The sequence below is a fragment of the Podarcis liolepis genome (genome assembly GCF_965112155.1).
Source record: "Podarcis liolepis genome assembly, chromosome: W".
Lineage (NCBI taxonomy): Eukaryota > Metazoa > Chordata > Lepidosauria > Squamata > Lacertidae > Podarcis > Podarcis liolepis.
This window is the reverse complement of record NC_139568.1, coordinates 37702926-37728188: the sequence shown is the minus strand read 5'-3', so window position 1 is coordinate 37728188 and position 25263 is coordinate 37702926. Positions and strand designations below refer to the sequence as shown.

At 41.0% G+C, this 25263-nt stretch overlaps 1 protein-coding gene across 1 annotated transcript in view; it reads right to left on the bottom strand.

Moving 5' to 3' along the window:
• LOC310697844 (putative helicase senataxin) overlaps positions 1-25263 on the bottom strand; it is a gene marked incomplete at its 3' end in the record, with an annotated part of 269703 nt that overhangs the window by 60105 nt on the left and 184335 nt on the right. The window contains exons 8-13 of the mRNA XM_083484468.1: positions 21046-21136; positions 17650-20532; positions 13797-13899; positions 12886-13044; positions 12213-12436; positions 3533-3700 (exon numbers count right to left, since the gene is read on the bottom strand). Coding sequence (XP_083340594.1) covers positions 3533-3700; positions 12213-12436; positions 12886-13044; positions 13797-13899; positions 17650-20532; positions 21046-21136 — 3628 coding nt within the window. The remainder of the gene's footprint in view (positions 1-3532; positions 3701-12212; positions 12437-12885; positions 13045-13796; positions 13900-17649; positions 20533-21045; positions 21137-25263) is intronic.

Genomic DNA, 25263 nt, shown 5'->3' with positions numbered 1-25263 from the left:
CTGAATTGCTCAAACTGGATCTAAATGTGGCAAAAAGGTGCATAAATCAAAGGCTGGACGATGCTGAGCTTTACCAAAATTTCGTAGCTGGTGGTGGAGCCTGCTCGCCGTTAACTTTCGGCATAACCCCTATCTACTGTGCTCCGTCTTACTTAACATCGCTTATGACCGCGTCTCACCGTTATGCCTTCATTAGAGCTAGGTTCAATGTTTTTCCAACAAACGTGCTGAGACATAGATTCACTAAGGGCCAAGTCTCTTCAATGTGTGCTTGTGAAATGGAAACATCTGAATCTCTACATCATGTTATGTTTATCTGCCCTTTGTACAGTTCAGCCCGTGCTAGTATACTAAACCCCATAATCCAGCCTACGGCTGACAAACCAGTAGACCTACAGCTTGCCTGGGTACTTCAAGATGTGGATCCTTATATTACCCTACAGGTTGCTAAATTCCTAACAGCCGTCCTCTCGTACAAGAGACGGAACGGAATGTTAGCTGATTATTGATAGTCATAAGAATTTTCTATAATGACATCAGATATTGTTTTTAGTGTAGTGCCAAAATTTTTTAATCTTAATCTTAAACTTTTTATGAATGGCTAATATCTGTCCTTGTGAGTTGTGAACTGTTTTATACTATTTGTGGTTTGTATGAGTCCGCTGTTTTATTTGATTTGTTTTGTTGTGTTGTGCTTCATGATGGGCGTAAAGCCGAATAAACATTTGTTGTTTTATGTTGGAAAAGATTTAAGAAACGCCCACTGACGGATTCTGCTAGCGACTGAGGCAGCCACAAAGTGAAGGGCTGCCCAGACTGAAAGGTTTAGCAAGGCAACAAAGCCTGGAGAGGCGGCAACGTACGCACGAGCAACCCATACACATTACACTCACCAAGATCCTTCATGTCAAAGTGCTCCTTCAGCTGAGCTAGGGTGCTTTGGTACAAAGCCTGATTCTTCCAAAACAAAAGATCATCAAAAAAACATAAACAATACCGTTTGTTTTGCCCCTCCTCTTTGACAAGCACGCATGCCTTGGTGAAAACCTAGTGAAAGCAATGTCTCAGTGAGTTTTGTGTCACAACACCTGGCACTCTGCTTGAGGCCATATAGGGACTTCCGTAGTTTACAGACCATTCCCTTCTGTACCTGCACTCCATCAGGTAGAAGCATATACAGCTCCTCCCCCAAAATCCCGTACAAAAAAAGCTGTGTTCACATCGTGATGAGAAACGTGCAGTTTCTCCTCTGCAACAATCTTGAGCATTAGTCTAATGCTCTCATACTTGACGGTGGGTGAGTAGGTCTCGTGGTATTCCTGTCCTGGTATCTGTGAAAAACCTCTGGCGACCAGTCTGGCTTTGTGCCTGACAACCTTGCCATTCTGGTCTGTCTTGGCCTTGAAGACCCATTTGCTGCCAACCAGCCTCATTCCTGGGACTGTTGGCACCAGCTCCCAGGTTTGGTTCCTATTCAAGTAATCAACTTCAGCCTTCATGGCATTAAGCCATGGTTCAGCATCCTTCAAGGTTAACTCCTGGACCTCTTTGAAGCTTGAAGGTTCCCACACCTTTTCTGAGCTACCAAGAACAGCAGTTGCTGTCTTAGCAAACTCATCAGCAAATCTCTTTGGAGGTTTGCCTTTTGTGGCCCTTTCAGATCTGCGTGCTAGACGCAAGTCTTCTGCACTCATCTCCTGCTTCTTAGGAGAAAAGTGGCCAATGATGAACAGTGGTTCTTCCAGTTCAATGTCAGACGCATCAGATGGTCTGACTGAGGCCTTTGCGCTCTTGTAGTCTGCTGTGTCATCACTGTCGCTGACAGCAGCAGCAGCGCCGCCCACTGAACTAGAATCCGAACTCTGATCATCATCCTCAGCTTCCTCATAATCTCCATCCTCCTCTGAGTGACTCTGGAAAATTCCCACATTCCCCCCCCCCACTTAGGATTGTACTCAACACTCTGTGAACCTAATGGACAGTCATGAATACCCTGTATGCACCTTTTTCGTACCCCATGAACAAACCATGTGCCCCACGCTTCCCAAGCTTGCTGCTCTGTGGGGTGCGGACCCACATGTCAGAACCAAAGATTCTCATGTGCTTGACATAAGGTTTCTTACCAAACATCTTCTCATAGGGAGCACAACCAATAGGCGATGACAGTCTCCTATTATACGTATAAACAAAAGTATTCAAAGACTCCGCCCAATATTTCTCAGGGAGATTGGCATCATGCAACAAGGTTTTTAGGCCTTGCAGCAAAGTTTGGTTTGCCCACTCGCAAAGTCCATTCTCCCATGGAGATCTGGGACTTGAGAGGTCGTGCTGGAGTCCCTTCTCAGTCAGGAAAGCTTCAAACTGCTGGGAAGTGAATTCACCCCCTCGATTAGTAAACAAACAGCCAATGCGTTTACTGTGAGCATTCTCCAACCAAGCACAGAACGCCTTGAACCTAGGAAACACTTCTGACTTCTGCTGGAGCATAAACACATGAATGTACCTGGAAAAAGAATCAATTAAAACCATGAAGTACCTTGCTCCACCCAAAGAGGGAGCAAGTGGACCAACCAGGTCTGCGTGGACTAGCTGGTAGGGTTTGGAAGCCTGTCTGCTAGACACCTTGCCTTTTGGAGCAACCTTCACCTTGTTCTCTGCACAAGATACACATTTCATGTGAAACTTACAGGGCTTGATGTTCAAACCCTGAACCAACCCAGGCATTTTGGCCAGTGCCTGCCAAGACATGTGACCAAATCTTTGGTGCGCCTCGTGAATACATCCTGCATGAAGAACTTTGTTAGTTTGTGCAACACAACAAGATTCAACATTAGATACACCAACAGCTTTGTCATCATAAGTTATCAAGAACAAGCCATCAACAAACTTTGCATGCAAAATGTCCTCTTTGCCATTCCTGATGACACAGATGCCCTTCTTGAAAGCAGCTAGACTGGTGACTGGGAGTGGCTGCCGAGACCATATAACACTGGTCCTGAAAGATGTACCTTGGCTCTCAGTATGTTTCCCAATACAATTCAAAGTGTTGGTGCTGACCTTTAAATCCCTAAACACCCTTGGCCCAGTATACCTGAAGGAGCGTCTCCACCCCCATCATCCAGCATGAACACAGAGAACCAGCACCGAGGGCCTTCTGGCGGTTCCCACTGCGAGAAGTGAAGTGACAGGGAACAGGACAGAGAGCCTTCTCAGTAGTGGCGCCCTGTGGAACGCCCTCCCATCAGATGTCAAGGAGATGAGTAACTATATTACCTTCAGTAGATATCTGAAGGCAGCCCTGTATAGGGAAGCTTTTTAAGGCTTAATGTTTTACTACGTCTTTATATACGCTGGAAGCTGCATATGGAAGGCAGGGTACAAATAAATTATATTATTATTAATAATAATAATAATAATAATAATAATAATAATAATAATAATTACTGGAATGCCATTTGTTGTCCAGCCTTCTCGATATTCTCACACATCTTACAAGGACCAGCACATGCAGGGTGTTACTAACCTGACCTACCTTGCTGAGGATTCGGTAAAGGAGCCCAAGGATAGTCTTAGATTTCCCAGTCCCAGGTGGCCCATGGATCAAGCAAACTTTGGGCAATGAAGGCAGCTTCATCACGAAGGTGTAAGCAGTTTCAATAGCTGTCCTTTGATCTTCATTAAGCTCCTTCATGTACGAAGACTGTGGGGCAAAGGAGAGGACAAAGGTGCATCTCTCACCAGAACAGACCGTTCCGAGATTTCTGTGACCTAGTTCACACTAATACAATGCCAAACCATGGCTTAGTGTGAGCATGTGGGTTCGCAGAACAGGAGACTGTGATGGCTTTGCTTACAGTATTCTACTGCTGTGAGCTAGGTCTTGGTTTGGGCTACAGCAAGTTTTCCAAACTTAAGCCTGTGGTTTGCCTCGCTTAAAGTTTGAACCACATGTCCAAGTCCAGAAGACACATGCAAGCCAAACCATGGTTTAGCTCACAGTAGCAGGACCTCAAGGCGAATCAAACTAGCCACCATCTCCTCTTTGAGCACCTGCAAGTTTGCACTAAGCCATGGTTTGGTTTAGCATTTTGTGCAAACTGACCCTGCGTTATCTGTCCTCACTTCAGAGGTACAAAAGCCCCAAGGATTTGGAAGTCTCTCTTCAATGGACCTCTCATTTTGCAGAAAATTGCCACAGGAATGTTATCACAATGTCATTCTCTCCTAAGGCCCAAGTTCAACTTTCAGGAGGAAGAGTGGGATATAAATTGAATAAATAAATGAAGAGGAAGGAGGAGACTGTGGAAGACTGCTGCTGATGTTCATCAGCTTTGTGCCAACCAGATGTTTTGGACTACCAGTCCCATCAGCCCTGGCCAGCACGGCCAATGGTTGGAGGTGATGGGAGTTGTAGCCCCAAACACCTGGGGAGTGTCAGGCTGGGGGAAGGTTGGCTAATGTGCGCTCAAGCTTAATTTTGGCTATGGAAAGACAGGTGGGACTCAGTGAATTTCCCAAGCAGCTAAATTTCACATCCATGTGAGATACAGCCAAACAGGAGACAAAAAAGGTGTAGATGGAATTATGCACTGGGTAGTGGCAGGGGGACCTTTTCAGTCCAAGGGCCACATTCCTTCCAGAACAACATTCTGAGGGCCACATGGCAGGGACAAAAGTGAGCAACGCAAACATGGTGGGTTTTACCTTTCTTCACATTCAAGACACCACTCTCCTCCCAAATTCAGGCAAGCAAGAGGCTTGATCAGAGCTCAAGGACACATCCCAACCAGGCAGATAACACCACCACCACTCAAGGAGGGTGCAAAGCAAGGCCAGTGAAGGGCAAGGCCTGGGTGTCTCTAATTCATTCTCGCATTGCTGGATCATGTGATCCTTATCTACATTCCACACTGCTGGAAGTGTGGGAACATAAACTCAGACAAGAGAACTTCCGTTCTGTGTGTTTGTATTTTTCTGCTCTTTGTTCTCTGCTTTTGGACAGAGAAGACGTGTGTGAGAGACACTGCTCACACCAGTCATGTTTTGTTGTTTTGATTTGTTGTAAATTAATAAATTTTGTGATGTCACACGCCTACACAGCCTCGCTTCTTGCAGAACTCTGCTAAGCATGCATACAGCTCCACTGGATGTATGTCGCAGTTCTCCTGCGTACAGAGGAATGTACGCACACTGGGGACAGTGTGTGTGGCCTAGGCAGACTTGCAAGTGCCAGTCAGAGAGGCCTGGAGGGACTTCTGGTGGAGCGCGATCCTGCCGCAAGCAAGGATTTTTCTGTGAGGAGAATCCTGTGCTATTTCGGGCAAAAAGGGGTGCTACAGGGCGCAGTAGCCCCCAAATTTAATCTCTGGGGGGGTCACCCGGAGTGACAGGTTCCCAGCGAAGCCAGGAGCAGCCCGCCCGGCCATCAGGTAACTCCAAAAGGAGCGAAGAGAACGGCGGAGCGGGGCTGCGGGCTACGGGAAGCCATTTTCTACACCCAAATAGCGAAGCCCCGAGCTTGCAAGAGAAGCGCTCCATTCTCAAATAGAAGAAATTCGGACCTAATTGGATTATAATTTCATGGTAACAAATCAAGTAAAGATTCGAAATATAAAGAGAAAAATATGGAGTTCAGCTGTCATCTGGAATCAGGATAGATGTAACGCGGCGCGCAGAGCTGGAAAGGGAAAGTGAGTTGCCACTGGCGGTTACTGTTTTCTTTCTCTCCTAGAACTTTATTTAAAAGTAACTCTTTAAGAAGCTACAAAGTTTTAAGACTGCTAAAGTTAGAAAGGGAGAGCAGAAAGTTAAGATTGAAGAAGTTTGTGGTCTTTGATGCAACGGAGGGAAACATAGAAGGCTGAAGTGCTTTGTTACTTTCACTTTTAAAAGAACAAAGAACAGTGAAACGGAAAAGGAGCTTCCGACTCCATTATTAAAACTCTATTGGAACGACGGTTAGGTGGAAACAGCGGATAAAGGTCTTTTTAGACTTTATTATGGGAATCCTTAATGCTAAATAGGATTATAGCTGCCTCTGTCACTTAAGCATATTAATTACAATTGGGAAACCCCTTTTTTTTCTTTCCTTTTTTTATGAATTGGGAACTTTTAAGTCTAAAACTGCGTATATTAAAGGAACTGTCTGTTACCCTAGTGGAAGGAACGAGATACTACAATTTGTTTTTCTCTGATTTTTTTCCTGGCGAAGGAATATAATACTGAGAGATATAATACTGAGAAGTGACTTGTGCCTTTTTAGTCCAGTGAAGGGTTCTGCGTTTGTTTTTATTGTTTTTTTCTTCATCTTTTTGGGAATTTTGCCTCTGAGATTTTGTCACTTGGATATAATTTTTTTGGAACGTGATTAATTGGATATAATCTTGGAAAGGGTTTTTTATGGGAAGATTTCTGGGAAGCCTTGTGGGAAGATTTTTGGAAATTTTTGGAAATTCCTTTTCCTTTGGGCGAGGTATTGGATTTATCTGGGAAGCAATTTTTTCTGAGGAATAGCCTAATTGGTGGCAAGAAGATTTAGTTTGTTTTGTTCCGGTTTCTACTCTGATCTTATACTCTTCATCATCCTCATCACCCCCAAACTACGGTTGAACTATATGATATAATTAGAAATTGGAAAATTGACAAAGTGTAAAAGTGTAAAAATTGGTTCAATCAATATTTGAAGATTGTTTGAATAATAAGGAATAATTAATAAAGATGTCACACCAGCAAAAGAAAGGGGCAGATGGGGGGACACCAGTAGAGAGGAAGGGGTCCAAACAAGAAACAGAGTTTAAAGCAGAAATTTTGAGAATGTTTGCCAAAATAAAACAAAGTGAAAAGAATTTAGAATCAAAACTAGAATCAGTAGATAACAAGATTGGGAAAATGGATAAAAAAATTGATGAGACAGTTAATGAACTTAAAGGACAATTAAAAGAGTTATCTAAGAGAACTCAATCGCTGGAGGAAGGATTTAAGAGGACGAAACAAGAAATGAAGGAAGTGAAGCGAGAGGAAGAGAGGATTAGAGTGGAGATGTTGGAATTAAATAAATCACAAGAAGAAATTAAAGATTTGATTGCTATGAATGAATTGCGACAGAGGGAAGTTAATCTGAGGTTGAGAGCTATTCTGGAAATACAGAATGAAAATATTAAAGAGAGACTGATATCGGAATTAGCCCAATGGATGGAATTACCAATAGAAGAGGTAGCTAAAACAGTACAAAATGCATTTAGAATGAGAGTAAGAACATCAAAAACAAGAAAATTCCCAGGAGACTGTCTAATCACCTTTAAGGTCCTTAAGAAAAACAACATTGAATTCAGGTGGGAATTTCTGGAGGGAATTTCATTTTTCTACAAAACCAAAAAGCGCAGATTGACGAGTCCAGAAGAAACAGGGAAGTTTCTGAGAAGGTATAAGGAACTAAAAGTAGAAGATGGAGAAATTGGAGAAGTCAAAGGAGCAGAAAAAGGAGCAGGTGCCCAGGATGAATTAGAATCGGGGGAAGAAGAAGAAGAAGAAGAAGAGAATGGGGAAAAGGTAGAAGAAGAAAAAGAAGAGGAAAAAGAAGAGTCAGATAAATTATAAAAGCGTAAAAAGCAAACTAAATTTATTTAATTGGAAATCACCATGGCACTAAAATTATGGAATTGGAATATTAATGGGATGAATGAGGGGGGGGGAACGGAATAAAACTGAACAATTTTTAAAAAAGAACAATCTGGACATTATATGTTTACAAGAGACACACGTCGCAAGGAAACAGGAAAATTTTGATTAACAAAAGATTAGGAAACGAATTTGTATCTTCAGATAAAGAGAAAAAAAGAGGGGTAGTTCTATATATCAAAAGTAAAATTGAATCACAACAAATCTTCAAAGATGAAGAAGGAAGGATGATTGCAGTACGGATCAAATGGCAGGACGAAAATTTGATAATTGTCGGGATCTATGCACCTAATGGAAACAAGACAGATTTTTATAAATCTTTAGAAGAAAAACTATTTGAATATATGGACCAGAAAATCATAGTAATGGGAGAAATGAATGGAGTGGTCTCATTGGAAATGGACAGACTAAGAGATGGATCAAGCAAAGAAGGAAAATTGCCTAAGACTTTTTTCGCAATGGTAAAGAATTATAATTTGATCGATATTTGGAGACTCAGATATCCATTGGAAAAACAATTCACTTATTTCTCTGAACTGAATCAGTCAGTGTCAAGAATAGATCAAATATGGGTGTCGAACGATTTGACTCCAAGAATTCTTCAAATTGAGATCCAACCAAGAATAATTTCAGACCATAATCCAATAAAAATGGAATTGAAAGGATTCGAGGAAAGAACCTTTAGATGGAGAATCAATGATTACCTCTTCGACGATCAAAAAATCATTGAAAAAGCACAAAAGAAACTAACTGAGTATTTTGTGGACAACAGCAATAAAGGAACAAAGATGAGTGTAGTATGGGATGCAAGCAAGGCAGTGATGAGAGGTTTCTTTATCCAACAGAATTGTTTGAAGAATAAGAATAGAGAAAAAGGGAAAAAAGAAATCCTAAAGCAGATTATGGACAATGAACAAAAATTAATTAAAAAACCAAATAATTTAAAAATAAAACAAGAGATTAAGACTTTACAAACACAATTTGCAATGATCATAAATAAATAGAACTGAATATTAAAAGGTTAAGACAAAAAAACTTTGAATTTGCGAACAAATCTGGTAAATGGCTTGCGTGGCAAACCAAAAAGAGAAAAGAGCAAAATACAATTAATAAAATTATTGTAAACGGAGAAGAGGTTGACAATCCGAAAGGAATTAGAAAAGGATTTTTGGACTTTTATAGACAACTATATAAAAACAGAGAAAGAAATAATATGAGGAAAATAGAACGATTTTTGAAAAAAAAAAGTGCAGAAGATCCCGGCAGAAAAGAAAGACCAACTGAATGCCCCAATAGGAAACGAGGAGATAAAAGAGGCCATAAAGGAACTGAAAAGGGGGAAAGCCCCTGGACCAGATGGATTTACATCAGGCTACTATAAAGAACTGAGAGATGCTTTAATGACACCATTGAAAGAAGTCATGAACAATATTTTAAAAGAAAGAGACATCCCTGAAACGTGGAAAGAAGCATTTATTACACTTATCCCTAAACAGGACTCAGATTTGACACAAGTTAAAAATTACAGGCCTATTTCACTGCTTAATACAGACTATAAGATATTTGCATGGATTTTAGCGAACAGATTGAAAAAGATATTGCAAGAAATTATTCACAAAGATCAAGCGGGTTTCCTTCCAGGCAGGCAGATGAAAGATAATATAAGAAATGTAATTAATATTTTGGAGTATCTGACTGCCAGGAATGAGAAACAAGCTATATTAATGTTTGTAGATGCAGAAAAGGCCTTTGACAATATTGCTTGGGATTTTATGTTGAAGAACTTGGAATATATGGATGTGGGGATAGAGTTTTTTAATGGGATAAAGGCAATTTATACAGAGCAGAAAGCAAAATTAATTGTTAATAATGTGATTACAGAAGATATCAAAATAACAAAAGGAACTAGACAGGGATGTCCACTCTCACCACTGCTATTTATAAAGGTCCTAGAGGTTTTTTTGAGGTCGATGAGACAAAATGAATTAATAAAAGGGGTAACAGTTGGTCAGAATGAATACAAAGTGAAAGCCTTTGCAGATGATCTAGTAATTACGATTGAAGAACCATTAGAAAGTGTAAAAGAAGTATTGGAAGAGATTGAGAAATTTGGAAATGTGGCAGGGTTCAGACTAAACAAGAAGAAAACTAAAATAATTGCTAAAAATATGGATCAAAGTATGATAGAAATAATGCAACAAAGAATAGAGATAGAGGTGGTGAAAAGGGTAAAATATTTAGGAATTTGGTTAACTCCTAAAAATATTGATTTGTTTCAGAATAATTATACACCGGTCTGGAATGGAATAAGGAAAGATTTGGAGATGTGGGGAAGATTGAAGTTATCTTTTTGGGGTAGAATCTCTATGGTTAAAATGAGTGTTCTTCCAAAGATGTTATTTTTGTTTCAGACTATCCCCATAATAAAGGGGGTAGTAATTTTTAAAGAGTGGCAAAGAGTGCTCTCAAGGTATATCTGGCAGGGTAAGAAGCCGAGAATTAAATTTAAGTTATTAACAGATGCAAAGGAAAGAGGAGGCTTCGCCCTGCTATACTACGAAGCAGCATGTCTTTGCTGGTTGAAAGAATGGATAAAATTAGAGAATAAGGAGTTATTAGATTTAGAAGGATTTGACAACAGATTTGGATGGCACGCGTATTTATGGTGTGAAAAGAATAAAATTCATAAAGGTTTCGGGAACCACATATTTCGGAGCTCACTAATAGAAATATGGGATAGGTACAAAAACCTATTAGAACCCAGAGTTCCACACTGGTTGTCTCCATTAGAGGTTATGAGTGTAAAGAAAATAAATATGAGAGGTAACTGGATTATATATGGTCAATTGATAATCAAAGAAGGAGGAAAATGGAAACTAAAGCCATACGAACAAGTTAGAGAACATGATAGCCATGTTCAAATATATAAAAGGATGCCACATAGAGGAGGGAGAAAGGTTGTTTTCTGCTGCTCCAGAGAAGCGGACACGGAGCAATGGATCCAAACTACAAGAAAGAAGATTCCACCTAAACATTAGGAAGAACTTCCTGACAGTAAGAGCTGTTCGACAGTGGAATTTGCTGCCAAGGAGTGTGGTGGAGTCTTCTTCTTTGGAGGTCTTTAAGCAGAGGCTTGACAACCATATGTCAGGAGTGCTCTGATGGTGTTTCCTGCTTGGCAGGGGGTTGGACTCAATGGCCCTTGTGGTCTATTCCAACTCTATGATTCTATGAGTCTATGAGTCTATGATTCTATGTTTATGACTGGTTGCATTATTTTCAGGTTAATGAAATGTTTAAAAAAGATATCAAAGAAAAGGGTTATGTAGAAAAAGACTCAAAGTTCCAGACAGAAGTGATAAATAATGATTCTAAAATTCTGTCAAAAATGTACAAAATATTGTTGGAATGGAATATGAAAGATATTTACACCGGTAAAATTAGCAAAAATGTATAAGACGTGTAATAAGTGTTGGAAATGTAAGGAAACAGAAGGAACGTTTTATCACATGTGGTGGGAGTGTAAGAAAGTGAAGGGATTTTGGGAGATGATATACAATGAAATGGAAAAGATGTTAAAATGTACATTTGCAAAGAAACCAGAGATATTTCTTTTAGGAATTACAGGAAAGGAAATAAGAAGAAAGGACTGTAAACCTTTCCAATATGCAGTTACAGCAGCATATTCTGCTGGCCCAGAAATGGAAACAAGAGGAAATACCGACGGTAGAAGAATGGAGACTGAAGCTGACAGACTATGCAGAACTGGACAGACTAACTGGGAAAATCAGATATCTTCGAGACCAAAAGTTCATCGAGGACTGGGGGAAATTTGTTGAATATCTGAAAAGAACGTGTGATGTGCAAACAACGCTAGTGGGGTTCCAAGAAGCACTGTGAAAGTTGAGATATATTGTTTGAAAGAAATAGAAGTGGGAGGGAAGGTTAATGGCAATATAAACAGAAGAAATGCGTAACTGGGAGGCAAATATGGATGATTGTCAGAGAAGCTGAAGGAAGTCCAAATAGAGTTAAATTTGTGGAAATTCTGATATGATTGTTTATTTGTGTTGGAAAATTAATAAAAAAGATTAAAACAAAACAAAACAGAGAGGCCTGGAGGGTGGCATTTGGTCCCTGGGACTGAGGTCCCCACCCTTGTCTCACATCTAAAAGACCATGTTCCCAAGAGATGCAGATTTGTGGCCACATGTTACGGGCAACACTTGAAAAGCGGCGGTGTGTGAACCATAATTCCGAAGGCTTCCCTGGAGATGGCAGGAGAAAGCTTCCATCTGCTGCTAATCTTAACAGCTAACTGTCTCTCCTCCTATCCCCTGCCTCCACCTCCGGAAAGTTGGCTGCTGGAGTAGAAATATTCTCTTGCCTCTCTCTGGTCTTCTCTGCCCATCTCTGAGGGAGTTTCAGCTTAACACCTGGCTCATTGGCATACGATTTGTGTAATGGGTAGCAAAATATCTTATACCTCCCCAAGTCAGAACTGGGTTATATTGCCTTTTAAAACAAACACTTACAGAAGTCTCCAAGTCCACAGTTGAGCCTGTCAGACAGAAGTCAGAGTTTTGTGGGCTGATTATGGCTTTGGCTAGAGGGCTTCGGTTCAGAAGAAGGAGGGCCTTGAACATTTGCTCCGTTGTCACCAAAGAACTGACCACCACACACCTGACATTCTTATCAACACCGGACAAATTTCCTTGTGTCTTGACAGACAGGAGACAGGCATCCTGCTCTTTCATCTCTGAGAGAGAGAGATACACAGGGGTACAATTCAGAAACCACGGTGTATGCATTCATTATCATCTAGCATTCAAATCATGATTTGAGAGCTTTTCTAGCATACATATTAACAGACTGTACATTGTTTAGAGTTCTTTGCCTGCTTCCATTTCCCAAAACTGTGGCTTGTAACCCCACTTCAAACAATGGCTTCTGATCTCAATCCATGGCTTCTTGGCTTGCCAGTGGATGATAAACCATGGTTTGTCGACTCAAAACTTCATGCCAAACTATAGATAAGCTTTCTTAACCACAAAGCTTGGTGCAATACCTGGACTGAGCCAGAATTTCATGCTGAAATAGCAGAAATGGGTCCCCCATCCCAAATCAAATAACTTACTGACACCAAGGGTTGGCTAACATAATTGTCTTGTACACTTACTTATTAGTTGTTTTTTTAAAAAAACCTACCAGTATAAAACCGAGTCACATAGCCCACATGGCGTAATGGACAGCTCTCTGCCTTGCCTTCTTTGCTATAGAAGTTTTGCTTTTCAGACAATATTAAGAACACCAAGTCACATTCCTTTGGGTGCAGCTGTTTCTCTAAATTGCTTCTTGAGATGTTAACTGGAGAAGTAATTTGAACACAGAACAAAAATATGCAAGCATTTAGCCACATACAGATACAACTACGTTGTTACCAAAAGCTCTTAATAAAACAGTAGGCATGTCGAGCACAAGTTGCTACAGCTGAACTTTGAATTCCAGATGTTTTTGGTTACCCAGTCACACATTCTAATAAATATTCACTCAATTTAGTTGTATGAGCTTTTTCATTGGTGAGATGAGACCTGCTGAGGTCCATTTTGGAGAGAGAAATCATTCTGGGTATTGAGATAAAGCAGGCACACCTTGCCTCAATCCTCGTTTTTTTTCTTTTTATTTTAATCAAATAAAATTGATTTTTATTCATTATTCATTTAATCATTTGCAGCACCTGGATATCAGTTTGTTTGTCACAGATATTGGTTTATTTTATTTCATAAAATTTATACACCGCTTGTTTGGTTTTTCACAACTTCAAAGCAGTTTACCAAAAGATTAAAATAATAAAATAATTGGTAAAAAAATTATTTAAAACATTTTTTTAAAATCAAATCAACGAGAAACTGAAAACAGGCTAAAATACACATCAACATTCTGTGTTGGGCAGAAAAGCAAAAAAGATACAGGCAGAATAAAGTATAATAGCCCTTGACTGCTCACCCCAACAGTCTAGTGTTAACACAAACACTTCTGTTATCTACTACAACCACCATTAAAAACAGGACTGCATTTCTACTTCCCATTTGTTTATATGCAGTGAAATTCTCACTCACTTGTAAAATCTGCTTCATTTGTGTCTGCGTTGAAGTTCAGCAAATTCAACTCAAAAGGCCTTTGCTCTTTTGATTTCTGGTTCTCTAGCCACTCCTGTGCCATCTGCAGGGAAATGGAAGCATAGGCTTAAGAGACTGCTCTTCCACCACATGTGGGCTGCTAAAAGCATTGGGCAGGATTCCCTGCTCATAAATGGGGCCCAGAGAGTCTGTGGCTCACCACAGTTAACTTTATTGACTGATTTTCACAGAGAGCAAAAGGAGTTACAGTCTAAGGAAATAATAAAATCCCTGCTTGCAGCAGCCCAACAACTGGTGGCACAAAACTGGAGAAATTTAGCAAACTTGCAACTTTTCTTATGAGGACAAAAGGTATGGACAGTGATATTAATGAAGAAACTTACCAAATATCTGAAAGCTCTATATTGAACATAAGACTCCAACCATTTTATGGACATATTATGTTCTGTTATTACTTTCCTGTTTGGGAATCCATCGAATTAGCAGCCTCCATCTACTCATGGACAATTGTGATGCAATATATTTTGTTAAATACACATGCTTTCACTTAGTGGGATTGGGAGGGAGGACTGTATTGCTTAAAAAAAATGTCTATTGATGTATTAGCATAATTTTGATACATACATTTGTAAAACTAAATAAAAACATTCAACACCTGCCCCATCCAAAAAAACCCCAAATGGGACACTTTAAACCCCGCTCCCCCTTGCCAAAAAAACCCTAGAGTCCACTACTACACTAGTGCAACAGTTAGGCTTACAAAAATCCCTTTTGTATGAACGAGACACACCTTTCAAAGGCTGGTGTGGGGAATCTGTTTAGGGAAGTTTTTAATGTCTGATGTTTTATTGTATTTTTAATATTTTGTTGGAAGCCGCCCAGAGTGGTGGGGTAATAAATATTATTATTATTATTATTATTATTATTATTATTATTATTATTATTATTATTATTACTTTTGGCCTTCCAGATATTGCTGGACTACAATGCCCATCCATCCACCCATCCCTGGTGCCACTGGCCATATGCTAGGGCTGATGGGAGTTGTAGTTGAGTAACATCTGGAGGGTCACAGATGTTCCCCCACCTCCTGTCCTAAGACAACATCCACACCCTACATAGCACTGTTATACCACTTTAAACAGCCATGGCTCCTTCCCGCATAGGCTGTAATGATCTCAGACAGGCAAGCAAGCCTTGATAAGATTTAATGACTCCCTGTCAGTTTTATGGTACATTTATAATAAATTACATCCAGAGTGCAGCTCCCAGCCTGACACTCTTGAAACAAGTTAGTCACTCTAAGTCACCCTTGTCACAGCAAGAAGGATGCCAAAGTCCAGCCTTTCCCCTTTTGCACTTCCGTTGCATTCTAACCTTTTCAGCTCTCAAAAGAAGAACTCCCTGTCTGCTGCCTTTCTGCTGGTTGCTTAGCAACCCTCCCACGGCCGTCTATCTCTCCCCCTCCCCTTTCTCTAGCTGAGTCTTGATGAAAGGGGGTCGAGCCCACCTCCTCCTGCTCTGTCTGCGATCTTTGGTCTCCAGAGTCGGACTCTTCCCCGGCATTCGATTCAGCCATGTCCTTGACATAGGCATCCTGGGAAATGGAGTTTGTCAAGGATGCTGAGAGTTGTTAGGAGAGCCCTTTTCCTCTCACACAGAGCTACAATTTCTAGAGTGGTTTAACAATCAAGCAATAGGAGCCTCTTCTTGACACCGTTAATGAACTACAGTTCCCAAGATGCTTTGGGGGAAGCCAAGACTGTTTAAAGTGGTACAATACTGATTTAAATGTATGTGCAGGTGTGGCTTAAGTTTAATTGGGGAGGATGAAACTTTCATTTTTAGGAAGGATTCAGCCATAAAGATGAATATTTTACCTAAGATGTTATTCTTATTCCAAACAATACCAATAATAAATAACACAAGCTGCTTTAAGAAATGGCAAAGAGATATTTCAGTATTTGTCTGGCGGGGAGAAAGCCAAGAATAAAGCATAACATTTTGATGGATACTAAAGATAGAGGTGGCTTTGCAATGCCAGACTTTTGATTGTATTGATAATACACAATTGCTAGATCTAGAAGGATACGGTAATGAATTTAGCTGGGACGTATGTTTATGGTATGGTAAAGCGACAATATATAAAAAGTTCTCAAATCATGTACTCAGGAAGAACTTATATAGAGTCTGAGAGAAGTATAAAGACTTACTGGAAATGTTATTGTACACATGTAAGCTCATTAGCAGGATTAACTTAAACCAAACAGACTGGCGCGGCTCCCTAGGCTTGCGGATAGCAGGCTGTTCTGGGGGCTGGGGTGGGGGGAAGCTTAGGCTCCCCCCGCGCCAGCCCTGTGCCTGGGGGGGATTTTTTTTTCTTTATCCCCCCCCCAAAAAAAAACAACTAGGTGCGTCCTATAGGGCGGTGCGTCCTATAGGGCGAAAAATACGGTATTTGTTTGAAAATATTGGATCTGTATTTTTGTCAAAATAGTTTTGAAAAATGTAATTAAAAAAGCAATTTCACAGAAAAAAACAAAACATGGAAAAGAAATGGGTGACCTATAGGGACCTACTGGACCTCACAGAAGAGGGTGTGATGCTTAAGAACAGGCATAGGCAAACTCAGCCCTCCAGCTGTTTTGGGACTACAACTCCCATCATCCCTGACCACTGGTCCTGTTAGCTAGGGATGATGGGAATTGCAGTCCCAAAACATCTGGAGGGCCGAGTTTGCCTATGCCTGCTTAAGAAGTTAGAGGATAAAAAGGATTGGTTGATCAATTGGTTGCAATACTATCAACTGATTGAAGTATTTAAACAAGGTAAGAAGCATGGGTTTATTAATCAAAGCTCTCAGTTTGAAAAAGAGTTTTTAGAGAACAGAGGAAAACTAATTTCAAAGGTGTATAAGAGGCTTTTAGGATGAGAAACTAAAGATTGAAATAGATAAATCTGCTATGATCTACTGAACTAGCGATGTGGGCACAATATAGAGACGAAGGCATAGGAAAAACTGTAGAAATTGAATATAAAATTTTCAGTGTGTTATGTTTTGAAAGAAAACTTTATGAAAATGACTCACAGATGGTACTTGGCACCGAGTAAGCTAGCAAAAATGTACAAATCAGAGTCAGGCTTATGTTGGAAATGTAAAGAAGCAGAAGACACTTTTTACCATATGTGGTGGACATGTAAAGTGGCTAAGAGATTTTGGGAGATGGTTTATAATGAGGTTAAAAAATTACATAAGGTGATGCTCCCAAAAAACTCCAAGGCATTTCTCTTAGGGATAATTGGGTCAGATGTTTCAAGAAGACAGATGAACCAATTGTATGCTACAACAGCAGCAAGAGTACTCTATGCACAAAAATGGCGAAATCAGGAAACACCTACTAAAGAAGAGTGGCAGTTTAAACTGACAGAATATGCCGAATTGGCAAACTTAACTATGGAAATTAGAGATCAAGAAGAGGTAGGTTTTAAGGAGGAGTGGAAACCTTTTGTTGAATATTTAAAGAATTATTGTAAACATGTTAAAACGTAGGTAGGATTTGAATGAAGAACAGCAACTGAATACTTGTTGTTGAGTACAGTGTGGAAAAGACAAGGTATAGAATATTGATAATATGCAGCAAATTTAAAAATTACGGGGGAAACCATGGAGGGGGGCGGGGAAGTTGAACACAAAATGGATGTGTATTTGGAAACATGTGTCAACTTGAGAGAGAGAGAGAGAGAGAGAGAGAGAGTTAGTTTAATTGCAGCTAGTGGGAGGATTTCCTTTGAGGAGGAAAGAGAAAAATGAGGTGGTCTGTTGCCAGCTTACCGTTTCAAATGCATTTAGCATCATTAAGGGGAAGAAAGTATTGAAGTAGTCATTGTAATCCTCAAACTTGGCTGTGACAGGGGCAACAATAGACTGAAGGAGATGGCTTGGTGGCCCAAACAGTTTAAAGTTTGCAAACATGTCATAGTTCCACTTCAGCACCTCTCTGGTGAAAATCCCATGGTCTCTCTGCTGGGCATTCACAATGTTTGCTTGTGCAAAGGGTTGGTGCACTTTGTTCCAAGAACCAGCTCTGGGGGTGGGCAGCGCCATGACAATATGGTTATTTTGCACATTCAGCAACTGAGGGGTGTTGTTTGAAATCCGAGGCTGGAGAATGCTGCTCAGCGTCGGGGTCTTGAACTGCAAGTCATCATTACTACCCTGCAGTGGGCTTGCAGATATATTGACTTCCATGTTTGAGAGGTAACTGCCATCTTCTATTTGTGAACACAGTTCCATGTCCACTGGATCCAACTGTGTAAGAAAGAAGCCGTCACCATCTTTGTTCTCATTCAATTGGGGCTCTCTCTTTTTCAAAGCCACATCCTCGTCACATGGGCTAGAGGAGGGTTCTGGAAAGGTCAAATGATTGGTTTTACTAGCTCCAGCAGAACTTTCCTTCTGATTTTCCACCCCCACCATACTGGCAGACTGCACAGGTCTTAGCTCTGCCGCCTTGGGTTTTTTGGCTGGCTGAGCCTCCTGAGTTTCTCCGTGAGTACACTGACAATTCTCTCTCTCTTTGGGGTTTGTCTGCCTATAGAGCTGACGTTTTTGGCAGGCAAAATTGTTCTTATTTCTAGTAGTTAGTTGCTGAGCATTTACTAATTGTGATGTCCTTTCCTGGGGAACATCCACCTCGCCAACAATTTCCCTGTAACTGCGCAACTCAGCAAGACTGTCCTGTGTGCACTGAGCAAGTTCGGCTGCTCTTTGGACTTTCTCTGATAGGCCATGTTTTTCTGTCACTAAGGTTGGGGCTGGCATATGCTGGATTTCGTTGGGTGGGACCAGAGCAGGAGTAGATCTTGCCAGTTTTGCCAGCAGTGGTTTTTTACTGTGCATGCTTGGCTTGATGCTTCCCTTGGGACTTTCTCTAGCTGTTTTAACCTGCCCATATTCTGCAGAGCTCTTCCCTGGCTGAATAGTGGATTCTTTGACAGCAGGTGCTGACCCTGAAGGACTGGCAGATGCTGATGTACTGGGCAGAACTGGATCTGTGCACCTGGAACAGCTTCCATTGCCAGCACATATCCCTGTGAAATTTGAGCATACCACTGCATTTCCCTTGCCGATGTGGCCTTCACGAGCTGCTGTATGATGTATGAGGTCTGGAGTAGTCAATGGCTCTTGCTCTGGGGCACTGAATTTCTTCTCAAGGCACACGTCCACTTGCCCTTTCCTGCTCTCTCTACCAGCTTTCATTTTGTTTTCATCCTCATCTGAAGAAGCGTCAGAAATAATGACTTGGTTTGGGGAATCATCTGCACCAGCAGACAACTTGTTGCTCTCTCGGGCAGACAAAGTTTTAACAGCGCCTTTAGCTTTCCTCTTAATGCATTTTTGGTGACGGATGATGCTTTCCTGGCTAGAGTCAATGGGTAAACTGGTTCCTTTAGCACACACAACAGAGGCCTTGCCTGAGCTTGCCTCTGATTTGCAAGGCAATGTGTCTGATGTGCTGCCTCTGGCTACAATGATTTCACTCCTCTGCCCTTCCTGGCTCTTTGTTCTGTCTCTGACCAACTGCAGCTTTTCTGTTCCTGGCTCCAGATTGGTATTTCCTCTCCTACTGCTTTCAGGTAACAGTTTTAATTGCAGGGTGCTGCCTGGTTTCAGAGATCTGATTTTGCTTGTAATGTCATTTAGACCAACCTTTCTCTCCAAAGCACTGCTGCTGTTACCATTCTTTTCTGTAAGAGATCTGGAAGAACTGGGCTTCTCCTTTGTGCTGAAGTCTTTGGTCTCCAGGTCTTGAAAACCGAGGCCAAAGCTTTTGTAGAAGGGATCTTGCTTGTTTTGGACCCCTGGCCATTGATGAGACACCACATTTTTCTGGGCATCCATGTGTCTTTTTGCTAACACAGACAAGCAGGGTAGGTGCTCATTGTCCATATTCATTGGACACCTGTCTTCCTGCCTTTTGTGGTTCATCAGGAAAGTAGGTGAAGTTACACAAACAGGAGGGCTCTTCACAAGGGAGGAAGGATTTAACGATTTGCTCATGATGCTCCATATGATTTCCTTCAGAGTGTTCTGTAATTCTAGAGCCTGCAGGGAACTCAGCTCCCAGTGCTTGTGGCTACGGCGAAGCAAGTTGAGTTCATCAAGGAACTGCTTACAAGTGGGTGACTGCACAACCTGATACCCTTCCTTCAGGATGTTACGGATCAGTTTCATGCAGGCAAACTGTATGGGCTCAGGTTCCCAAGATGGTGATGTCACTGTGCTTCTTAAGCTATTCCTGACTACTCTTCTCTCAATGCCAGGCATGAACACCGTACTTGGAAGCATGACACATTTCACCACTATCCACACCCACATTTCTGAGCTGATCCACAGAAAATGAAGGCAATTTTTCTTAAGGCTGCACTCAACAACAGTCACCAAGATCCAGATGAAGAACTCAGACACTTTGTCACAAGTCTCAACAGTGCCACTGAGGACATTTTGGATTTCCAAACACAGGTGATGAATGACCACTATGCTGTAGGCAATCCCCAGGTCCTTCAGGTCCATAAGGGAGTGGATAAAAGGGATGAACCATAAAAAAGTGCTGTTGTGCAACTGCATGTCTTGGCCGATGTCAGAATGTAACAGGTCGGTCAGGGTCTGCATATCTTTGTACAAGTAGAGGCAGTAATCAGGACAAATGGTATCCTGAAACAGGAAACAGGAAGTCAATGTTTAGCAGCATGTTCTCAACTTTCCTGCTCTGCATATCCAACAACAACCCGCCTCACTTCAAGGATTTCACTAGGATGGGAAAGGGGGATTTGTCACCCTTCAAGTGTTGCTGGACTTCAAATTCCACCAGCCCCAGCTAGCATGGCCAACAATCAGAAATTATGGGAGTTGTAGCCACAGGTCCCCTGTCCCTATACTAGTCACTATACAGTGATCTTTTTTTTTGCGGGGGGGGGGGGGGTATTGCCAGCCAACAAGGCTAGAAACATTTTTTTAAAAAATGAAAAAAAGACAAGGTTTTCAAGGGGGTGAATTCTGTCGCCAATAAAAAACCACCCTTCAAACAAACATGGAGGAGGGAAACTGCTTCTGTTCTAGAGGACAGATGTGATTTGATACTTCTCTATAACTATAATCCAGAACCGTCCATATAGCCATGTTTCAAGCATGGAAGAAGACAGTAAGACAGATCAACAAGCAAGTTACCTTGTGGGGCTTTTCAATGTGGTAGTCATACGCCAGTTGGCTGCAAGTGACAAATTCATCTCCATAGTCCGACATGGGCTCAGATTTAGTCCTTCAAAAATATTAAGAAAGCCAAGGGTTTTGTCAGGAGCCAGTCATGTGAAGGTCAGCAATAAAAAAACACTGGTGTCAGTGAAGTTAACTCTTTATTCAAGGAAACAAAAACAGTGCAGGCCTAGTGATCCCAGCAACTCTTCCCAGTAGGTCTTGGCCCAATGCAGAAGTTGCAAGGACTGAAGGTCCCTGCCCTCCCACAGCTGCCTATGGTCTCTCCTCTCCAGGGGTTTTTCCAAGCAGTCGGAGACTACGTCTGCACGCAACCAATCTCTCCTCTGCTCTTTTCATTTCTCTGCATGTTCTGGGAGGCCGGGGGGAGCGGAGCTGGTCATAGAAGGGAGACACTCCTTAGTCCTTCAGCAGCCTGCCTCTTCTTGGTCTACTGGCCCCCTTCCTCTCCAGCCTCTGAATTATGACTTTCTGCCCCAGCTTCTTCCTGTTCACTAAACCCTGTTACCTCTTCAGCTTCCAACACCACCTACTCCCAGTCCGCTCCCTCTTCTTCCTCTGACCACTCTTCAGCATCCCACCATCAGTCCCCTGGCTCTGAGCCTTCTTCCCCTGGAGGATCCCTTGGGGGTTCTCCAGCTGGCACCTCCCACCACTCCCCCGCATCCAGACAGTCCATGACAGGTTTAAACCATTAGCTACTTAAATTTGCGGATCAGGGCGGTACCAGAATCAGAAGAAGGTAACTTGTCTGAATTTCTCACACAGGAATTCGAAGATTTCTGGGGCCTTGATCCAGAGAAAGACTTTAAGATAGTGACAGCCTTTAGACTTGGCAGAGGGAAGAAAGAGGGAAGAAAGAACAAGGTAAGAGACTGTTTAATAACACTTGGATCTAAAGAAGAGAGAGATAAAATATTAGGCCTACACTACCAGAAACCACTTGAAATAGAGGGTTCAAGGATAGAGATCTACAAAGATATCCCAAAACACCTGCTGGATCTTAGAGCGAAATATAGTGATTTGGTGACCCTATTAAGAAGAAACAGCATTGTTTTCCGGTGGGAGTTCCCACAGGGGCTGTCCTTCACTTACAAAGGGAAAAAAGTTAAAATAAAATCGGAAGAGGATAAAGAGAAGTTTTTGAAGGTGCATGAGGAAGATCTATATAAGGAAGTGGACAGCAGAGAACAAAGGCCGAGACCAGGAATTCTAGACCCAACAAAGCCAATACTGGAGGATAAATCAAAAGCGACACCACCCACAGTCCAAGAACAAACATTGGGAGCAGTTGGAGGAGAAGCAGAATAACTTCACAATGTCTCTGCAAGTATTAGGTTGGAATATTCGAGGTTTGAATTCCCCAGAATTGAAAAAGGAAAAATTGGACTTGATATGCCTGCAAGAAACTCACGCTACTAGAATACACAGGAAAGTTTTAATCAACAAAAGATTAGGACAAGAATTCATCTCATCAGATAAAGTTAAAAAGAGAGGAGTTGTGATCTATGCAAAAGAAAGTCTATCACCTAAATTTATTTTTAAGGATGATCAAGGAAGATTTGTGGCTACTGAAATACAGTATCAAGGTGAGAAATTTTTGATAGTAGGAATATATGCACCAAATGAGGGGAAATCAGAATTTTACAAGAAATTGCATGAGACATTGTTGGACTTTATGGACTTAAACATTATTATGCTTGGAGATATGAATGGAGTGGTGTCGACAAATATGGATAAGTCAGAAAGACAAGTGGTGACAAAAGATGAAAGACTACCAAAAACTTTTTTTGAACTGACGGACAATATGGACTTAATTGACATTTGGAGAACTAAGAACCCCCTAGATAAAGAAGGGACATTCTTTTCTGAAGCCCAAAAGACATGGACAAGGATTGACCAAATCTGGATAACCAGAGGAATGGCTCCCAAGATTCGAAAAGTAGAAATCTGCCCAAAAACTTGCTCCGACCACAACCCTGTGAAGATGGAAATGAAACAAATATTGACCGGATACTTCAGATGGAGGATGAATGACGCCTTGTTTAGAGATCCAGAAATTATTAAGAAGGCCCAAAAAACAATAAAAGACTACTTCGAGATAAATTTGAAGACTACAGTGGAAAAAAGAACAATTTGGGACGCAAGCAAAGCTGTAATGAGAGGGTTTTTGATACAACAAAATTCAATAAAAAGGAAAATCCAAAATGAGAAAAAAGAGAAGATTTTGGAGAAAATAAGAGAAGGAGAGAAAAAATTGAGAGCTAAACCAAAATCTCAAGAGATCCTGAGAGAAATCAAGTTATACCAAGTTCAATATATGAAAATGATAAATCAGGATATTGAATGGAAAGTCAAACAGATGAAACAAAAGACCTTCGAATCAGCTAATAAATGTGGAAAGTTGCTAGCATGGCAGTTGAAGAAGAGACAAAAACTTAATACAGTCACTAATCTTGAAGTGGATGGAAAAAACATCCAGAAGCCACAGGAGATTACAAACTGTTTTCGGAGATTTTTTTAAGAACTTTATGCACAAGGGCCGCAGATGGAGTCGAAAATTGACCAATTTTTGAATACCAATGGATTACAAAAAATTTCTCAAGAAAACAAAGTATTATTGAATCATAAAATATCCGAACAAGAAGTGGAAGGCGCAATTCAAGACATGCAATTGGGTAAATCTCCAGGACCTGATGGACTAACCTCCAAGTACTATAGAACTCTGAAAGATTGTCTAATTCAACCCTTGATGGAGGTTTGTAATGAAATTATGGAAGGGAAAAAGGCACCGGAAACGTGGAAAGAAGCATACATCACACTTATACCGAAAACTGAGTCTGAAAAGACACAACTAAAGAACTATCGCCCTATATCCCTACTTAATGTGGATTACAAAATATTTGCAGACATTTTGGCCAAAAGATTGAAAAAAGTTTTGGCAGAAGTGATACATAAAGACCAGGCTGGCTTTCTTCCAGGAAGACACTTATCGGACAATACGAGGAATGTAATTGACATTCTAGAAAAACTGCAGGTGAACATTAACACAAAAGCAGTCTTGATTTTTGTAGATGCGGAGAAAGCCTTTGACAATATATCCTGGAGTTTTATGAAGAAAAATCTTCAAGGGATGGGGGTTGGTCAGAACTTTGAAAATGGTATAGGTGCGATATACTCAGAACAGAAAGCCAAACTGATAGTGAACATTATGGTTACAGAAGAGTTTAAAATAGAGAAAGGGACATGACAAGGTTGCCCAATTTCCCCATTGCTTTTTATTTCAGTCCTGGAGGTTTTACTAAATATGATTAGAAGGGACCAACTGATTCAGGGTATCCAGGTCGGAGTTAAACAATATAAACTTAAAGCTTTTGCAGATGACCTCGTTATGACATTACAGGAGCCGATATCCAGTACTAAGAGGGCCTTAGAAGTAATCCAGGATTTTGGTCAAGTGGCAGGTTTTAAATTGAACAAACTGAAAACTAAGGTTTTGGAGAAAAATTTGACACCGATAGAGAAAGAGAGGTTTCAGAAAGAGACAGACTTAACATTAGTGAAGAAGGTAAAATACCTGGGGGTGAATATGACATCTAAGAATGCGAACTTATTTAAAGATAACTATGAGAAATGCTGGTCAGAGGTGAAAAAAGATCTAGAAATTTGGACGAATCTGAAGCTTTCCTTGCTGGGTCGAATTGCTGTCATTAAGATGAATGTATTGCCGAGAATGTTATTTTTATTCCAATCACTGCAAATTATTGACAAGATGGATTGTTTCAAGAAGTGGCAAAGAGATATATCTAGATTTGTCTGGCAGGGCAAAAAGCCCAGAATAAAATTTAAAATTCTTACAGATGCTAAAGACAGAGGGGGGCTTGCCCTGCCAGACTTAAAACTTTATTACGAGTCAGCAGCCTTCTGCTGGCTGAAGGAATGGCTGCTTCTTGAGAACACAGATGTGTTGGATCTTGAAGGGTATGATAATGTATTTGGGTGGCATGCATATCTTTGGTATGGCAAGGTTAAAGCTCATAAGGCATTTAGAAACCATATTGTCAGGAAATCACTGTTTAATGTCTGGATAAGGTATAAAGACTTTTTGGAGACCAAAACTCCAAAGTGGCTATCACCTATGGAGGCGAAAGCCTTGAAAAAACTTAATATGGA